General features: G+C 49.1%; 1 protein-coding gene across 12 annotated transcripts in view; it reads right to left on the bottom strand.

Moving 5' to 3' along the window:
- The window catches only part of LOC138520856 (complement decay-accelerating factor-like), a 623694-nt gene that overhangs the window by 390523 nt on the left and 212847 nt on the right, over positions 1 to 20324 (bottom strand). For all 12 annotated transcript variants that reach the window (XM_069633259.1, XM_069633263.1, XM_069633265.1 and 9 more), the window contains one exon: positions 1899 to 2016. In XM_069633259.1, the coding sequence (XP_069489360.1) occupies positions 1899 to 2016 (118 nt within the window). The remainder of the gene's footprint in view (positions 1 to 1898; positions 2017 to 20324) is intronic.

Here is a 20324-nt window from a genome sequence, read left to right as displayed (position 1 = left end):
TTTAGAGGTTAGCCTGATAATAGTACCTGGGTTCGAGGGAGGTCAAAGAGTGAGCTCCGTGGGTATCAACCGTCTCTCATTTGGATAAATTAAGATTTCCTCAGTGCTTTACATATCAAAGCCTAAGGATTCCTTGGTAGCCACATTAAGGAAATATTACATTTCTTTAATGACATTTTAAGTAAAAGGCCTAAAAGGAATCACTCTGCCTTTCCAAAATAACTAAAGATGCTGGTCTGCCGTCATGAAGTCCAAACTTAACGATCCCCAGTCTTAAATCTAACTCTAGCGGACGCCATCACTAACATGAATAACTCAAATGGGCCAAAAGAATGTCTCTCTTCTCTTGGTCGTCTCTCTCTTCTTGCCTTTCTTCCAACAGCTTTCTCTTTCAATCTGTATCTTATATCCTGTGGTTATTGATATTCAAGTGTCTCAGTTTAGAATATATTCTTCTTAAGTTATCTTTCCTGATAAGTCTCTTGAGACTTCCTTCACAAGCTTTTGTAGCTCTTCCCCAAATAGTTGCACGCTTTGACCTCTTAACAAGGTGCTGCCAATAAATTGCAATTGGAAGATAATCTGCGTTTCACTCTTCCTATGATGCATTCCTTCTTGACACTAAAAAGCACTATTTTTCAACTATCACATCACCCCCGTCACCCTTTCCAGATCATCAACAAGATGCTTGGTCCTCCTGCTTCTGATCCTTCTATGTCATCTTCTCTCTTTCTTCCTCTGACTTTGCTGACTTCTTTGTTTCCAAGGTCTCTCACCTGCGCTACTCGCTATCTCACTTACCTCCATAATCTTTTCTCTAACCTTGGGAAATGTATGAAAATCACCCTATCCATGGTGATAAGATATGGACATTTTGCTTCTTGGCCAGCTGTTTTTAAACATCTCTACATATGATACAACTAATAACTTGGCTTTTCAATGAAGACCGGCATTAGACTAGCCTGGAAACTATTCAATTGACACCAATACTAGATAAGCAACTCACATATGTGCTACAAACTCAACCCAATGTTTGCCACTATTTGAAATTATACAAGCATACCAGGACCCCAGTTCATACTTTTGGAAAAGTAAACCTATTAGGGCAGACGACATGAAACTGAGAGAAACCTGAATTATTAATCGTCCATCAAAGTGCACTACTCATCTCAAAAATCAATTTGTTCCCAAATGGTACCCACTGCTTTGCCACATCTACATATAGCCAATGTTTGTCTACAGCCTCTTCTCCAACCCCCCAGACACAGATTCCGCAGGGCTATGTCAGTTACCACATCGATACTATATGAGCTATAAGTAAGCATCGGTGGTGAACCCAGACCGAAAGGGCTTTAACCTGTCAGACCGTAGGCTCGTCCTTCCGGAAAAACATATTCCCAAATTCCATTGCATGAAGGCAGCCAGGAAAAGAATACTTCCGACACGCAACAATACCATAGAATTTGCATCATCCTCTCCCAATATCCCACAAAGAACCACCTCCCACTTTTATTACAGCCTCGCACTGGAAAGGCAACAATAGAAACGGTAGAAGGGTAATATACAAGACCACTTTGTAGTACATTACAATAAACTATAATAACAAAGTTCCAAAATACAGCCGAAGAGTAACCCTTGGTCGCTGGTAGCAGAAGGAAACACTTTAGGATGGAATGATTATAAAAATCAATGCAAGAAAGAAGCAAGCTAACATCACAAGGTCCCACCATTAGCAAGAACACCACAATGTTATTTTTCTCACCATCGGAGGGGGAGTTCTAAAAGGTACTTCAGTGTGTGCTTAGAGTGAAGGGGCATATTCATCACAATAATACATTTTCATAATGCATAAATCAAGCCAACTGGAGAACATGTTATTTGTGCTGACAGCAACTCACCCTGTATTGCAGAAGAATGTTGCAACTGCACCAAATTTGGTGTCCAAGTCACCATCGGCGGTTTCTTCCAGGTTAACGCCTCCGTTTAATGGTTCACCAGGACTGCGACAATCCTTTCCTAGAAACCGGAACAATGTGGGGGTTTAAGAATGGAAAACCCTGTTTCCCTGTGACTATTTATACAGCAACCATGACAGTCAGCATTAAGGTACATTCAAGTAGACATGTCTAATAAGACTGCAAACTTGCTTTCATCTCATGGTTTATTCTAGAACCCAGACAAAAAAACGATTATCTATTAACCCACCACATAGCCCGGGTTCATCAATAGTCACTAGTGCCACCGACTATCAACAGGAGCTTGGAACAAATGCTGCAACACGTTTCGAGGGAGAATCATATCTAATTACAGGATTCCCTGGAAGGCTTCCCAAAAATGGCAAACTCACATCATCTTTTTTTAATATGTGGGAGAGATTCATCTGTAAAGTAAGCACCACAGTGGAGACGCCTAGTAGGATATGGTGGATGAGGCCCATAGGCCCAGTGATCTTTGCTCTTCCTCAGCCCAGTCAGTACAATGGATGAAATACTATACCTTTATGAACAGCAAACACCATAATGTATGTCAGGATGCCCCACTTGGGATGAACTAAGAGCAGACAGCGGTGGATGGACAGTTCAACGGCTTTCATTGGAGCAACGTTAACAAAGCAGGAGGTTGAAAGAAAACAGGTAAGATGCCACTAAAAGCATGTCTCTCACGCTGGTTGCGATACCGTCCCACCTCCCTAAAGTTTCCAAACCCTTTCTTCTAACCTCGTTCCAAAAAAGCAAAAACGGAGCCAGTTGGACCGCCTGTTTGGACAGTTGGTAGTACTGTCGATGTGGGTAGGTCCAGGGGTTACCATCTCTACCCCTTAGTCCCTCACCTCTCTTCTGCGCTCAGATGCCTACATCCTCAAGACTTGGGGAAGTCACCTTGAGTATGTTTCCTCTTTCCTCATTGCATGGATCTTGATCCTCCTCCGGCCTCCACAGTCTGTTCTGGCCCATCCCATCCTCCTCATGTCTTCCTTATCCATTCTGGATACAGACTTGTATTTTCCCTTCTCATGCTGATGGTTATGCACCATCTCGACTTCACTTTGTGTTCCCATCTCCACCGTCACTACCACCAACTCCTCAGTTATCCCCTTGTCCTCTATTATCATCACCTACTCCACAGCTGCACCTGTATCCACCTCTGTTAGGGCCATCTCCACTACTTCTCCCAGCTACTCCATTGTTGCTACCATCACATTCTCTATCGTTACCACCTTCTGCACTGTTTCTACCATCTTCTTCTGCAACCACCACCTCCTCCACTTTAGATGAAGTCTTCTCTATTGGGAAGGCAGAGTCAAGAGATGGAGAGCCCAAATGTTACATTAATGTGGTTATACATTCTCTAGTACAACCTGTCCAAAGTTACACCACGGATCAGTGTTGGAAGGTGGCTCCGGGGTTTCAACCCCAACATATGTGAGGGGTCAGTAATTTGAGACTCTCGACTGTGCTTAGTTTTCTCAAGGTTCAAAATTTTACTTTTAAAAAAATTATAAAATAAACCCAAACTAAACCTACTATACCGGGGGATTCCCTGCCTAGTGTAAGAGCTAGGGAAAACCTTGTAGGATACACAAAACTAACCCTCACACTAAATAACAAACACTCAAAGCAATATGAAAACAACATAAATAAAAGGTTTACCAAACAACCAGTGTCTTGCAAGACTTCTACTTGTCCTGGGCAGATCTTGCACCCCCAGGAATGTCCCAAAGTCAGTTAGTTCCAAGGAAAAAGAAAGTCTTGAATTAAGTCTTGAAAAGTTCCAAAGAAACAAAAGTTCACACAAATAAAAATCCACTGATAATCGTTCCTTTGTTCGCTTGATGAAAAGATTCCCTTTCCAAGTTCGACAAAGAAAACAGAAGCACCAATGGGGTTTCTGGATGAACTCTTTCCAGGAAAGAATGGGTAAAGTTGAAGACAAAAGTACCAATTCTGTTTAACAACAATTCTTCTGCGAATAACGTATGCAGTGTCTTTTACAAAGTTTGTCAGGGTGCTTCTGCTTAGGGTTTGCTCCCTCTCCAGCAACTCTTTTACTAATGATACTGTGCGAGTAGGCTCCCCTGCCCCACAGTCTGCTTCTACTACACTCAACTGCTACAGTTCTGACAAAAGTGTTTTGACGACCACAGTTCTACTGCAAGTTTTAGGCAACTTCCACAAGACATCTTCGACCTCTACAGGTTGGCAAGGCACTGGTCTCTCTTGTGTGGCAAGAGAGGGCAGACTCTTTGCCTTTTCCTCAGTCTTGTAGCTACCACTAAATCTGTCTTTAGCTTCTAGACTATTTCTTCTCAACTTGAACAGTCTCAGCTTTACAGATTTTAAATGTAGTCTTTTTAACAAGTACCCAGCTCCCTTGCCCAACTTCATATACACCTTTTCCTCCAGTAGTTATCTCAAAGATGTAGTGCCACTCTTTCAGTATTGGATAACTTTGACACCCTTATACTAGAGGACTCTGGGTTAACAACAGCTTCAGAAGTGCAGTTCTTAAATGAGCTGGATTCGCTTTGATAGGGTTTGGTCTACTGACTTTGGTAATACTTGTTCTTTGTTCAGATTCAGCCACTTCTACAACTTGTACTTCAGTCTTCCGTATGTTACAAGATGTAAGTCTCTTAATGGAAACACAATTAGGAACATGCAATTTTGTTTTGATCTTCAACTGCCACTTAAAATAATTAGTGTTCCCACCTTTCGGTCAGCATTAAGCTTCCAAGGTACTGGGAAAAACACTGTTTCATGCATGACCTCTTCAGATGTTAAACTGTGCTTGTAACATTTCAGTAAAGTCAGTTCTGCTTCAGTAATTTACCGGAAACATTATCCTTGTTGATAGGAGCCACCCGAACACTCGGCAACACGTTACTTTTAACAATGATATATGATATGATATGATGGGTCATTTATAACGCCTTTAATACCCAGGGGTTTTTAGGCGCGGACCCGGGGATCGAACCTGCGTTGCTCCATGTCATCTTGCTTCCAAGGCAAGCACGTTGCAGTTGAGCTATCCTCACAATGGGGAAAAGTTCTAAGTTACTCACCGTAGTGACTAACGTACTCTTAGTCCATAGTCCCCTTTCCTCTATACTGTATGGGCGTCCCTTCCAAGGGACTGGAGACTGAACCTTCCTTTTTCAACAGTAAAAACCTTCCCCTTTAAATTTAGAGGCACGCAGGGGCGCGGCCCAGGGAGCATGCACTGCCCTGACTCCACCCTCCGGCGCCACAACTCAGTCCCCATTGACGTGTCGACAATAGATTTAACATTGCTAATGACACCAGTATTATTAGGGGGGAGGTTGGTGGGACGTATGGAGGAAAGGGGACTATGGACTAAACATACGTTAGTCACTACGGTGAGTAACTTATAATTACTCTTACGTTCCATCCCCTTTCCTCCATACTGTATGGGCGATTACAACTGATTGTAGCCCCAGGGCGGAGAGGAGACCCTCCTTAAGCAAATAGGTTCCTGAGAACCGCCTGTCCGAAAGCCGCATCAGATCTAGAGCCGGCATCCAAACAGTAATGCTTGCAGAAAGTCGAGGGAGAGGCCCAAGTGGCTGCCCTGCTTATGACTTGCCAAGGGACATGGCGCTGGAAGGCGATGGCCGTTGCCTTGGCCCCGACTGTGTGGTCATGCATGTTGGCCGGGAGCGGCTTGTGCTGGCTCTCGTACGCTTCCTTGATGGCAGAGACCATCCAGCGGGAAATGGAGGCCTTAGAGGCCTGATAGCCTGGCCTTGAGCCTCCGAACGTGACAAACAAAGCGTCCAACTTGCTGAAGCCCATGGTCCTGTTCAAGTAGAATTTTAGGGCACGCCTGACATCCAGGCAGTGCAGCACTCTCTGTGCTTCGTCCTTGGGATCGGGAAAGAACGTAGGAAGGACTATTTCTTCGTTCAAGTGAAACGCAGATGGAATCTTGAGCAGAAATGCCAGGTGCGTCCGCATGACTATCTTGTCCTTTTGAAAGGTGGTATATGGTTCAGAGGCAACCAGCGCCTGGATCTCGCTGACTCTGCGAGCCGAGGTAAGACCGACTAGCAAGGCTGTCTTGATGGTGACCAGCCTAATGTCCATGGATGCCATTGGCTCTAATGATTTGTACGCCAAGGCGCCCAAGACTATGGGCCTCATCACGACTTTGGCGGTAACCCTTAAATCCGGCGGTCGCGCTATTACCGCTAGATTTAAGGGTCTGCCAAATCAGGACTTCGGTGGATTTCGTCCCAGCTCTGAGCTGGGGGGAAATCCGCCGGAAATTCATGCTATTACCGCCAGCGGGAAATCCACCAGCGGTAAGAGCGCGAAAATTCCCCATTGAGCCCAATGGGGAATGGGGCATTCCCGAATGGGCTCAATGGGGATTAATATTACCGCCAAAATCGTGATCCGGCGCTATTAGCGCCGGGGAGTTCGGTGGTAGGGCTAATGTTACCGCCAAAGTTGTGATCAGGCCCTATGTTAAGGTCCCACACAGGGTGCGCTCTCTTGACGGGCGGATAGAGCCTAGCGAGACCAGTCAGATGTGGAGGAAGAAAAAATGGCTGAAAGGTATGTACAGCAGGTGTCCACCTGTACACCTGAATGAGCGAGGTGCTCCGAAAAGGAGAGCATGTCGTCCAAATTGCAGGCCAAGTGGTCAATTCCCTTGGAGTCTGCCCACTGGCAGAATATGGTCCATTTGCTTTTGTACTGGGCCCTGGTGGCTTTGCTCCTGCGGCCCTGTATGAGCTCCAGATTGGCCTGTGAGAGGCTAAGGTGCCGAAGCGTTACCTGCTCTGGTACCACGCTGTGAAGGCTAGTTTCCCTGGTGCGGGTGTATGATTCTGCCCCCCTGCTGCGCCAGAAGATGTGCTGGGCCCGTCGGAAGGAGTATCGGGGCTCCGAGAGGCTGAGTAGTTCCGAAAAACATGGCTTGGCCGGCCACCATGGAGCTATCAGAATGATGAGGAGTCGGTGAGATTCCTTGATCTTGCAAATTACCCTGTGGATCAGGGGAATAGGCGGAAAGGCGTAAGCCTTCATGCCGGTCCACTGGGGGTGAAATACGTCGTCCAGAGAGCCGGGGCCCTGACCCTGCCAGGATGCGGCCTGGGGACAGGTGGCAAAGAGATCCACTTGGGGATGCCCCCACCTGTTGAAGATCTCCTGAATAACTAGGTCGTTTAGCTGCCACACGTAATTGTCCGCTCCCAGCCTGCTGAGCCTGCCCGCCTCCAGGTTGGATTTCCCCAGGACGTGGACTGCGAGAGGTAAATGTTGTTTTCCAGGGCCCATTCCCACATGCTGATCGCCAGTCTGCACAGAGGAGGGGATCTGGTGCCTCCCTGCTCGTTGACGTAGTACATGCTGGTCGAGTTGTCTGTCTGGATGAGGACAACCTTTCCCTTGCGAAGTGGTAGGAATGCTCTGAGCGCTAGCCAGATGGCGGTCAGCTCCAACCAATTGATGTGGTATTCCTGCTCCTGTCGAGTCCAGGTGCCGTGGACCGAGAGATCGTCCAGGGTGGCTCCCCAGCCCTCGAGCGAGGAGACTGTGGTGATGGTGGCCTGCAGAGAGGGCGGCCGAAAGGGCTTGTCCATGGACCATCAAGTTAGGTCCGGGTGGAGAGATGGAGGAACGTTGATGATCTCGCATTGTGAGCCCCGCTCCTGATTCCATGAGGCCGCGAAGCGCAGCTGAATCCTTCTCATTCTTAGTCTCGTTAGCGGCACGACTAACAGGACTGCCACCAGTAGACCCAGGGGGTGTTGGTACCACCATGCCGAGGTCCCTTCTCTGCTGAGGAAGTGGGTGGTGGCCCTCTTGATGGCCGAGATTTTGTCCGTCGACGGGAAAACCCTCTCTGAGCATGTGTGCCAAATGAGTCCCAGGAATGTCAAGAGTCTGCGTAGGCTGCAGCTGTGACTTCTTGAGGTTGAAGCCCAGGTCATGCAGTGTGTTCATACGGGTATGGGAAGAGTGGCAAACCGATTCCGGAGATGTTGCCCTGACAAGCCAGTCGTCGAGGTATGGGTAGATGTGAATGCCCTGCGCTCTGAGGAGGGCTGCCACAGCGTTCATGGGTCTGTAAAGACCCCGGGGGCCGGGTTGAGGCCAAATGAAAGGACTTTGTATTGGAAATGGTAGCCCATGATCCTGAACTGTAGGAAAGAACGATGGAGCTGCCAAATCGGGACGTGTAGGTACGCGTCCTACAGGTCCAGGGAGCACTGCAGTCTCCCCTGCCCAATGTCTCCGCTATAAAAGCTGTCGTAACCATCTTCAATTTTTGCAGGGGTAGAGAGAGGTTGAGGGTGGAAAGGTCCAGCACCACTCTCAGGCCCGCCTGGTTCTTCTTCTGAATGGCAAAAATCCTGGAGTAGAAGCCAAAGCCTCGCTGGGAGGCTGGGACTTCCTCCACTGCCTGGCTCTCTACGAGCGACTGGATTTCCACCAAAAGAGTTGCGATCACAACCTGTGGGAGTGGAGGGGATGAGGGAGGAGAGGCTGAGATAGGAAGGCGGTACCCCGTGGATACTACGGAGAGGATCTAGGGGTCCACGAAATTCTGGTGCCAGAATTATGCATGGAGAGCAAGCCTGCGCCCCACTGGAGACAAGTGGACCCGAAGGGGCGTGTCATGCCTTCTTTCCCTTGGAGGCGGACTCTGAGGAGGGGGACTGGAAAAAGCCCTTACTCCCCCCTCTTTTTTGTAATTTGCACCGGTTCTGAGACGGCGGGTGGTCCGGCTGCCAGGATCTGAGTTCCTGGAAGCCACGGAACCCTCTAAATGTATGAGCCTTTTCGGAGCGTTGGTGATATTGGGTGTACGATTTGGCCATGGTCTTTGGAAGAATGGATAAAGACTTCGCCGTTTGTGAGCTGTTCTTCTTCTTGTTGGCCAGCTCTTCGTCCGTAAAGGAGTGGAAGAGGTCCCCCCCCCTCGAACGGTAGTTCTAGAATGCGCTCCTGGACATCCGGGTTGAATTTAGTTGCCCGGAGCCAGGCTGTTCTCCTTGTGTCCGTGGCAATGCAGATGGCATGGCCAGAGGTATCGATATGAGCCACTGTGGATTCCATGAGGTCATGCGCCAAAAGCTTGGCTTCCGCTAGCCCCTCCTTAAAGCGTGATTGGCACTGGGTGGGGAGTTCCGGGAGGAAGTCCACAATTTCCCATCATAACCGCTGGTTGGCGGCAGCCAGCATGGCATCTGCGTTGGCCTGACGCAGGTGCAAGGAGGCGTTGGAGTAGATCTTCTTGCTGTACGCCTCCACGATCTTCTCCTCCTTGCCTAGCAGTGTCGCAGAGGAGGAGGCTAAGGATGACTGAGGCTTGGAGTATAGTGACGCTGCAGCAATCACCGAGGAGTGTGGTAAGGATGGGTCGAGAGCAAGAGTGTATCCCCCTCCATCTGCCTGTACTTGGCGTCCAGGCGTCGATTGACCGGCTGGACCGAGTGGGGCTTGAGCCAACCATTCTTGGCAGGGAGACTACATCGGTTTGCAGTGGAATCCCTGTTTTGGCAGAGGGGCGTTTTGTGAGGACTTCAGCCAGAACCCTCTCTGCCGGCTGTTCGACCTCGGGTTGGGGGAGGCCCAGGTACTGCGCTAGGCCAGCAAGACGTTCATGGAAGGCCCTGGCTAAGGATGGCATGTCCGGATCCTCCTCCTTGTCCGTATCCTGCGGATCTGGAGGATCTTGTGGAGGAGTAGGAGTAGTAGATGGTGCCGGAGGCTGGGGTACAGAGGCCGCAGGCTGTTAAGGTGGCAGAGGTTGCGGAGTTGGCTGTGGAGCCGGAGAAGGCGGCTGCACCGGGGTCAGGGGGCCAGATGTAGGTGTCTGTGGTGCTGTTAGCATGGCGGGGAGAACTTCCCTGACTGTGTCTTTGATAACCCCCATCTGAGGAGACCTCATGAGGCTGAGGAATTTCTTGAAGAGCCCCTCCTCACTGGCCAAAGAGGTGGCAGGGGATATCCACAGGGTAACGGGGGACTGCTGGAGCCGCTGCGTACCCTGTCCACATGGACGCAAAGGAAAGTTGCCCAGCGCAAATGAAGGGTAGACTGTAGGCCATGTACCTGGTTGAGGCCAGTCCCCCCTTGACACTCGTTCTTCGCTGAATTCATGGAATGGCATTGGACGGGTGCCCCTTTCTGGTGCGGTGGCCATTTTGTCGAGCTGCCTGCCAAGTGCTTGCGACTAGTTACTCAGCCCGCTGGGCCCGGCCTCGTCCAAGACTCTTGCGTGCGGATCACAAGGCCTACCCTGCTCATCGGGCCTCAGCCCGGTAGGTGTGACACCCTCGACACGGGGTCGGTAGAGCTGCATTTAGGCGCCCCTCGGACATATTGCCGGAGTTAGGGCGTAGCCCCTCGGGCGTAGACCCGGTACAAGAACCTTGCAGTCCCTCAACACTGCGCTCGGGAGGATCCGAGGATCCCTCGACACGAAGGCCGGTAGCTGTAGCAGCCTCAGTGCACGTGTCGGTAGAAGGACCCGGCCGGACCCTCCTGCACGGGAGAGTCCCGGGAAGGAGTCTCTCTTGCTGGGTGCGCTGGAAAATATCGGCCCTACCTTTGGCCTGGATCGATGCTTCATGAAGTTCTTGAGATCCTCTGGAGGCGACCTCTGGAAGAGCTCCCTCCACCTGCCTAGTCTGTTCTTCAGCGCCTTCGAAGACAGCAAGTCAAATGCCGAACATGATTGCCAACCGTGGCCTGGGCCAAGGCAATGTAGGCAGAGGGTGTGGGGGTCTGAAGTTGGTAAGAGCCCTTTGCAAGATGGACACCTGCTGAACCCTGTAGAAGTCGACATGCGCCGGGGAGGAGCGTGACGCCTGAGGACTGAGTACCTGAATGATAGATAAGACAAAAAAGACAGGGAAGAAGTATCCTCGCGTGGAATTACATGGCCAAAGCAAAACCCAGGAGCACTAGTGAATTTGCCCTGTTCCCGTCGACGCAGAAAAGGGGACTGTGGTGTGGCACTGGAGGGCGGAGTCAGGGCAGCACATGCTCCCTGGGCCGCGCCCCCGCGCGCCTCTAAGTTTAAAGGGGAAGAAGGTTTTTTCTGGTGAAAAAGGTTCCATCTCCCGTCCCTTGGAAGGGACGCCCATACAGTATGGAGGAAATGCTTTCACTACACGCAGGTACTTCAGCTTTGTTAACATAAGCGCATATTACATTTCCCTTGTTAGAAAGGCTTCCCACTTCTGCAAACAACTTTTTTCTCACTTTGATGTGTATGCAAGTATGACTAAAGCTGGCTACAGTTACCAACAAGGTATTTGTTGATTTGAAGTACAGAGCTTCCTTTTTCAGACTCCATAATCACAATGACTGCAGGCTGCTTCTGCTTCCCGGCTTGATTTCTTCTACTGTTGCTGCTACAGGCACTCTTGGGACCCACACCCCTTTGATGCATGGGTGTCTACAATCGGCCCGATTAGGGAGAGCCTTCCACTCTCCAGCTTCACTCGGCTTACTTCTGCAAACAGGCCTTGGGAGGATGCACAACTTCAGCTCTGCATTCACAACAATTAGGCGCACTTGGGAAGACTGCCCGTTTCTTCCGGTCTCTTCCATGCTGCCACAGTCAAACAGGGTTTGTGAGCAAAGGACCAACTCGGAGCCTGCAGGTGAAATCTGCTCTTCCTCTGCTCCTGCATCCCTTCTGTGGTCATGCTTCCTTGTGAACTGCCAACTTTGTGCTCTGCTTCTTCTTCTACTGCCAACCTTCCTTCTACTGCTCCCCCCTGCTGCAGCTCTTTATGCCCCTCAGGTGGGTTAATGTCAGGCACTTAGAACTAATCGCCTGACCTTGCCAAACGCTATTAGGCTTGCCTGCCTGACCGTGGCTCCTGCATGCCTCTTCAGCCCTCTACTTCAGATTCCCTGAGGGATTCTGGGACATTCAGTGAACTTTAGGAACATTCCATTTCTTTACTTCTTTAAAATGGCAAAAGGCCATTAAAAGGGCAGGGTTATGGGGAAAGCTAAAAAGGGGTTCCTCCCAGTCTTCCCGGACAGAGTCTCCCCACTCCCCCCCGACCCCCATGTCATCCTCCCACAATCCCCATGACCAGGGTCGGGATCAGAGAGCACCTGCCTTCCCCTGGCCACATCAGAAGGGACCCAAACCAAGTTCCTGGGGAGAATTCCGTCAGACTATCCACGCATACCTATGTGCTGCTACAAGTTGTCTTGCACAACTTCAAGAAACATAAGTGTGTAGGTTATTTCTGCTCAAACTCCTCTGACCATACCAATGCCAGCCAAAAACAATGGGAGGGTGCAGGCACGGAGGACGAAAATGGGCACCTGCACACATAGAATAGGAATATTAGGAGAGGAACAGCCTGGTCGACACCTACATTTACTTTGGAAGTAAACAACTAGTAGATGGTGGAAAATGCATATTCTGTTGCTCTAAGCAGACTCGCAAGTCCCAGAAATGTTTATATATGGGATTTTTACAGCCCAAACCTAGCAAATTCCTACAGACAACACACCCACACCAGGGAGCAACTGAATTTGGGCATGGTGTTTTTATAATGGTTCTGTAGTACAAATAAATTAGTCTAGGAAAGGTATACTTATTAAATGCCAGAAACATATTTGGAGTTCATGGATTTGATCAACAAAGCAGTGCTTCAGGTTTATCAGAGGATTCCGACCTCAGTACTGCTCCCCTTGTTTATCAGAGGATTCCGACCTCAGTACTGCTCCCCATGTCCCCTCTCTTTCCTCTGGGTTATATCTGTGATCCTAATGGTCTTACATAACCAGGGCACTGCCTTTCAACCCTATCACACCCGGCACCCTTTAGGTTTAATTTTTAAAAGGAGCTACTTGTTGAGCAACCGAATCCTATGCAGGAAAACTGCTCACGGGACTTCCTCTATGTTAGGGAGAATTCTCTCTATAGGCTAATTTCCCAAACCTAGCGAGTCCCCCAGCAGCTTTGATGGATTTTTTGGGGTTTTATTGTTTCTCCTGCTAAGAGTGAGACTCTTTTTCTCCCACTCTTAGGCATGATTTGAGAATCTCCTTTGACTTTGTAATGTGTTTTATGGGCTATGGGGTCTTTTACTCCATAGGGCTTCATATGTTTTTGGTAAGTGTGTTACACAGCACCCTCAGTGCAGTAACACAGGGGTGTCATAGTGACCCCCAAACTTAGACTCCATACCCTGGGACTGACTACTGTCTCCCAGGGCATATAAAGTCACCATTGACTTTACTAGTCTTAAATTGTGAACAGAACCAGTACAAACCATCATATTGTGGAAGTACTGGTAGGGGTAATTCGATTGCCCATGGGTCTGTTTTTCAAGGGGGAACTATCCAGTCCCCCCTTGTCGAGGTTTCTGACTGTTGGCAGTGGTTACCACGCGAAATATTCCACAGAAATATTTCCTATGGGATTTTCCCATTCATTTTAAACGCACCACTTTTTTGGTGCAATGTTAAAGATATCGCCGGGTTATTTATTTAATATTTATTCCCCGGTTGGGTCTTTTTGCCAGTACTCGGTTTTAAAATGGCGTTTGAGTTCGCCTCTGTAACTCCAACCCAAGTCGAGCCCTTTGTTCCACTTTTGGCGGGCTTCTGCACAGAAGCCACCAAAAGTGGTGCCACTCTGTCTGGGTCTACAGGATGTGTGGGAGGGGGGAACAGGCACCCTGGACTGAGTTGCCTCGGCAACTCAAGTTGCACTCTTGTGTGATTGGCCCGGTGGTGAGCTGCCCGGCTCACCACTTAGCATGTTTGAGTGACAGCTAGGACTGATGAATGGGTTTTTTTTGCATAAAAGCAGGGCTTTGGGGACTGGAACTTCAGAAGTCGCCACAGGACCTAAAGAATCCGAAGAGGGAGAAGCTGAGCCGACCTGCAACGACGACACCACCGGTGGAGCCCTGCTGAACCGAACTCACCACTTCCCAACGACAGAGAAGATCTTCTTCCTGGAGAGTCTTCTTCCTTTGAGCTAGTGGGGTTAACCAGTTCGCCTTTTTTTCGCCTTCCTGGATCGTCTCGTCGTCGAATCGCCTGTGCCAAGCACCCTGGCGGCCGGATAGCCACGCTTCACCACTACAGCTAACAAAAGGGTAGTACCTTTTAACCGGGAAGCTCCGCGGCTGGTTTCTTCCCTGCCAGTGCAACGACCTCCAGCTTTCCTCCACGTCGAGATCCTTCCCCTGGACGAAGCACCGACTTGCACCCGCTGCCAGGAACAACTGCCCCCGCTGGAGCTTTCTCGCCATTTCAGGTACTGTGTCCCGCCTGGTCTCCCTTGCAACAGACTGTCCAAGGTGCCCCGTAAATCCTTGACTCTCTATCCTGGGGTGACCTCAGACCTGTTAACTAACTTTTCTGAACTGATCCAACTCCTTTTTGAACTATCTGCAAAGACTTTTAAAGTGTACTTCAACTGTGTGGTCTTGGGCACATTCCGCCTTGCTCTCTCCAAGAATGGGCCTGGCCTATGAACTTTTTTCTCCACAGTAGACCCTGCCTTTCTTGACTTGCTGTGGTTCTTTAAAAGTGTTGGTATTGTGTGTTTTCCTATTTCTGCCTTTTCTCTCCCTTTTTAAATCATTATTGGAGTGCCATCTATGGTTACGCGCTCACCTCTGTTTTGCTAAATAAGTGGTGTACTAACCTAGACTTGTCAAATAATTAATTAGGGAGGTGTATATATTTCTAGTGATTGTGTTTGAACTTGCTTGACATATTAGTGCCAGTGTATTTTTACAAGTGTGTTTTTAAATAAATAATTATATACTTTTATACCAAAGCTCTGGTCAGTGTTTGCTTGTGCTACTGTATTTTTGTACCTAATGTGTATACTCTACATTCTGCCTAACTCTTCTTGAGAGAAGTCTGACTGCTCAGCCACAGCTACCAGGTAAATCTGGGTGGTACAGACTTCTACCAATTGGGTTTACTGCTAACACCTGTAGTCTTAAACTTTTTGCAGTGGTCCCTAAGGGAACTGCACAGGTTTCTGCCTAACACTCTACCCCTTTCAGTTAAGACAAGGTGTAAGGGTGCAGTCGAAGGAGACTGACTCACGGGTGGCATGATTGACGACAGACGCTTATAATTCTTGAAAAGAAAGCAAAAAAGACTAACACCCTATTTCTAGGAGGGATTTCCCTGCCTCAACTAAAGACTAAAAAGGATCTGTCAGAATGTCTGTTTAACTAAATGTCCACTGTCCTGTGTCAAAATCCCTAATTCTGTCCCTCACACAAGTAACTAAAGTACATGAGGCAAAAGTGTTAATTACCCAGGAGAATGGCTCCCTTCTTCTGGGTTTGTGATCACAGTACACTTCAGGTAATTCAATAGTTCTCACCAGAGAGAATGACTCCCTTCCACTGGTGGAAAGTGTCCTCAAACAAAAAACAAGCCCAACAACCCTTCTCCTGGGTTGTTGATGCATCATGGGAAATGCATTCCTTCCTCTGACTGAAAGGTTCTTTCACCACTTTTTAGCCAAAGGCCAGCAGAATGACTCCATTCCCCTGGCTGGAAGTTTGTCCTTCCTTCCTCCACTTAATAACAGGAGGCAGGGGTGTCCAGCAACAGTTTCTTTCTGGCCCAGCGGGGCTACCATAGACCGAGGATCGGGCCCCAAGCCACGCCCCTTCCTACATTGGCAGCTGCATTACCCACCGTGGGACAACGGCGCAGGATGCCCAGCAATAAGACACTGAGGATCGGGCCGCAGGCGACGCCCCCTTCCTACATTGCCGGCTGCATTCTTCGCCAGGACCGAAGCCTGCCTGGGAAACAAGGGCACGGGTGCCCAGCAACAGTTTCTTTCTGGCCCAGAAGGGCTATCATACACCGAGGATCTGTCAGCAGGTCACGCCCCCTTCCTACATTGGCAGCTGCATTTCCCACCAGGGCCGAAGCACGCCGGGGAACAATGGCGCGGGATGCCCAGTAATAGTACACTGAGGATCAGGCCGCAGGCTAGGCCCCCTTCCTATATTGCCGGCTGCACTCCCCGCCAGGGCCGAAGCCCGCCGGGGACAAAGGGCGCGGGGTGCCCAGAAACAGTTTCTTTCTGGCCCAGGAGGGCTACCATACACCGAGGATCTGTCAGCAGGTCACGCCCCCTTCCTACATTGCCGGTTGTATTTCCTGCCAGAGCCGGAGCCCGCTTGGGACAAAGGGCGGGGGGTGCCCAGCAACAGTTTCTTTCAGGATTACCTTATACAGAGGATTGGGCCACAGGCCACACCCCCTTCCTACATTGCCAGCTGCATTCCCCACCAGGGCCGAAACCTGCCGGGGCACAAAGGGTGCCGGGTGCCCAGCAACCGTTTCTTTCTGGCCCAGGAGGGCTGCCATACAGAGAGGATCAGGCCGCTGTCCATGCCCCCTTCCTATATTGCCGGCTGCATTCCCGTCAGGCCCGAAGCCAGCCGGGGGACAAAGGGTGCAGGGTTTTGAGCTTGTAGGCGTGTTATGCGACTGCAGGGGCCCTTGTTATCTGTTATAACCCCTCCGCTCTGAAAGCTGAACCATTGCTCCAAGGCACCAAGCACAGGTGAAGACCACAAAAAGGGAGGGAAGGGCACTTATGAACAATTGCTCTGCCCTGCATGTTGATTCGATTATGCTTTTACATTTCCCTTTCCTCCATTTGCACCAATATGGCGATGGCAGGTGTGGCAACGGAGGTCATTGCTCCTTTTTCACCTCCATCTCCATCTCCACCGTTCCTGTCACTATCTCGAAGTGCGAAGTGGAGGCTAATGGACCGGCTCACTGTAGACTGATTTAAGTGGCAAAAACAACAGGACCCACAGCCCTGCCATGATAACAGGCAACGCTTACAATTTGATTAATGAAATCAATACTTTCTGGAAATCGCTCCGACCACTATAGGGAAAAATCCAGATGCCCCCACCACCGAAAGTAACTCCGATCACCAGAACAAAGGGAATGTCCAGACAGTAGCTCTACCCAGTATAGGGGATACCCGTCTGGCCCACAGTAGACAGTTCAGTGATAAGTGATGCCATCCCTTTGACCCTGCTGAGCAACACGGGTTCGCCCTGGATAAAGTTCCACTGGGGCCTTGTGAAACTACAACTTTGACACACACTGATACATATCAGCCCTCTTTTGCACCAACTTTTGGTCCCAAGCTTACGCCCTGGTCCCCAAAAATACACTGCAAGACTTTGGAAAATAGTTCTCAGGCTAAGTCCAATTCTGGCCCTGTCATTGACATTCCTGATATAAGTGCAATTCTCATAACAGAGGAACCGAAGGCAGCCTATGCTGTGACCTTAACATGCAGCCCTTTAGTAATGGGACCTCAGGAAAGGGGGTCTCCTGCACCAAGGATTACTCTTACATCATCACCGAAAGACATTGCTCGCCACGAAACCGAAGCAAGAGGCCTGCCTTTTGGGAAAGGACACTTGTTGAGTCTAATCTCCCCTTGTGTTGCCTCACTTGGAAAACCCTCTACCCCTGATTCAATCTTGGAGGAACTAACACAAGTCTGCCATTGTTCTTTGGTTCTTACCGAACTGGTGGCCTTAAAGAAACACTTACTGCTGATTCTAGATAATTGTAGAGGCACTGGAAGAGGCATTCAAGGGGAGCTCCAACCCAGCTATGAGGTTGATATAAGGGGACCTGAAATGGTAGCAAAGAGTCACTGTGAACGATCAAAGACAGAAATGATTCAGCTTGTCAAAAGTGGCCCCAGGATGCCCATAGAGGCAAAGCCTGTAAAGCAGACTAGGGGTTCCATATCCATTAACTATCAGGCTAAACCTGTCCAAACTTCCCAGTGGGAGGACCAAGGGGCAGTTAGCTATGGGGGTCAGCACTTTATGCCGGCGGGGGTAGGGGCGGGGGGGACAAGGAGGACCGATGAAGCAGGCCATTGTGTGACCAAAACCAGAGGCCCCAAACCCAAAAAAATACTCTTATGCCCCAGGATATGGAGTACGGCAATTTTAAGGAGCCACAAAGAATGGGTGTTGTATTTATGCACAGGGACCCCAAATGCCACTGTGACAAGCCCAGAGACACCCTTATAAACAAGTGTATTGTAAGGAATGCATGGTATCAAACAGTGAAGACAGACAAGTGATCACAGTTCAAGGGTGTTCATTGAACTTTCAAAATGGGTTAGAAAAACGCTGATCTAATCCTAAATATACAGCAAGCTTCGACCATCAAATAATAATAACGCAGTCCTAGTAGAATCTTGTCAAAATAAAAGGGCCTATACTAATAAACCTATTGCCAATCCTTACTTCGAAATACTAATGGAGTGGGAAACAAGGTTATGCAAAAGAAAAGTGTTCAAGAAATGACATGTAAGGATAGTTGAGCCGTTTGCTTCCCTTCCCCATGTCTTCAGCACAGGACAAGGCAGCATACTCGAGCTTAGCACACACTCTGGCTTCTCTAGCACGAGGATGTAGTTAAAAAATATCAGGACCTTCTGTGCCAAAGTCTCTTTGCCATTCAAAGTCTCTTATTACAGAGGGCCTGATGCGACAAACATTAACGTTCCTTTCTTCTCAGGATTTCCACATGTACAATTTCTCAAATGATTCACTGTTCACCCCGGGTTCCGCTCCGTTGGGCTCAGACCCACTTTGACAGCTCCTTTCTTCTCAATTGGCCTTCCTCGATCAGGTCTGGACCACTTTCTCTCATTTTCCAATCTTTCTGTTCTGTATCAAAAATCAAAGACTTTCGACTGTGTGGGCTTTTGCTTGATCTGTCGCAGGACCACTTTGATTCACAAACTCCTTTCAACTCCTTACAACTCTTTCACTTCTGCCACTTCTCGATTGGATACCTTACAGAGACCTTCGATTGAGCACTCAACTCAGTGCTGGACCACTATGTCAATGGTATCATATCTTCCTTTCCAAGTTCAATCATTCATCAGCAGTTTAGCTTTCCTCACGTCTTTCATCACACGCGTTTTAACAATGTTCGTTCAAGCGCACATTTTACAATGCTGCTGCTTGCAACTTTGGCTTCAACACAGACCAGTCTTGTATTGGTCTCTCCAACTCACCGGCAGTGTTGATTTTTTTTCGCTACTTTGATCTTGGAGCCAAGGATGGCACCACAGCAGCTGCTGCTACTCCCCAACTTCATTAGTCATGTAGGAGGAGCGCCGGAATCTCCGACACACAATGCAGGATTGTTCGAAATTGGTTTCGTGGCCTTACCCTGTCCATTCCGAGGTCTCATGAAAATAACGGTTTCCTGCTGGAAAGGTCAAGGGAATGTCCCACCTTGCAAACCCCTCGTACATCACTGTCTTTGGTCCCTCGTTCAGCTGCTGTCTTGGGACTGCTATTTCCTTGTGTGTTATGCCTTGCTCACAGTGTGTTTTCGTGCACTGCCTTTTATCCGTGTGAGGAAGTTTAATGGAAGTCAGGTGTATGTGATGGTCAGTAATTGCCTGACCTTTGTATTGGGACACATCAGTTATATTGCTCGGGTGTTAGTCTGTTTTCTCCCAGAGCGGGCTGTCTGTGTGAAAGTGTTTGTTTAGGAAAAAGGGGGGTGGGGGAGGGTAGAGTCCCTAAGTATCCTACCAGGTAGGATGGGGTAAAGGTGTTACAGGGAAGGTGAAACCGCGTATCACAATCCGGTGTCCCATTCCCACTCCCGAAGACTTCTCACCCAGATGACCCCCCGGCACTGCTCCATCCCCAGGACTGGATCCAAAAGCAATGGCAGTGTCCTGGCCACCTGGATGACAGGTCCATGGGCACTAGTGGGTGAGACACCTTCTGGTTTCTCACAGTATACACTGGCTGAGAACAGCGTATGGGGGTAGTTCTTTAATCAGGGAGGATCCTATGCTGCAGAACATTATCCTACAATGAGGGACGCTGCTATGAGCTTAGTCGCATAGAACTAAAGGACCAACGACTAGCCACAGGTTTCATAGGAATTGGTATGCGAAGGAACCCAACGATCAACAGTTTGACCATTAGCGCTTCTCCCATCAGGAAGGATGTTGATCAAGCAGGACTCACACTTTCACAGGGAATTGGACCCCAGTACTCAAAACTCTATGGTGCCAATTTAATCCCATTGGGGAAAACATGAGGGGCCTACAGTTCAAGGACTCGCTGGTCCGACTTCTCGGGGCAGTGCTACTGTTCCTCTCGGCAGCCAGAGCTGTGGATGTTTATCTCCTCTGGGGTTGGAAAGGGCTTGTTTCCCATTGCTGCTGGGGTCCTCTGGTCTCAGGATTCCCACTTCCCGCATCGTCTCCGCTCTGTTTGTTTATTTATT

Source organism: Ambystoma mexicanum, chromosome 13 (genome assembly GCF_040938575.1).
Source record: "Ambystoma mexicanum isolate Mex_15411 chromosome 13, UKY_AmexF1_1, whole genome shotgun sequence".
In the NCBI taxonomy this organism is placed as follows: domain Eukaryota; kingdom Metazoa; phylum Chordata; class Amphibia; order Caudata; family Ambystomatidae; genus Ambystoma; species Ambystoma mexicanum.
This window is presented reverse-complemented; position numbering and strand designations above follow the sequence as displayed.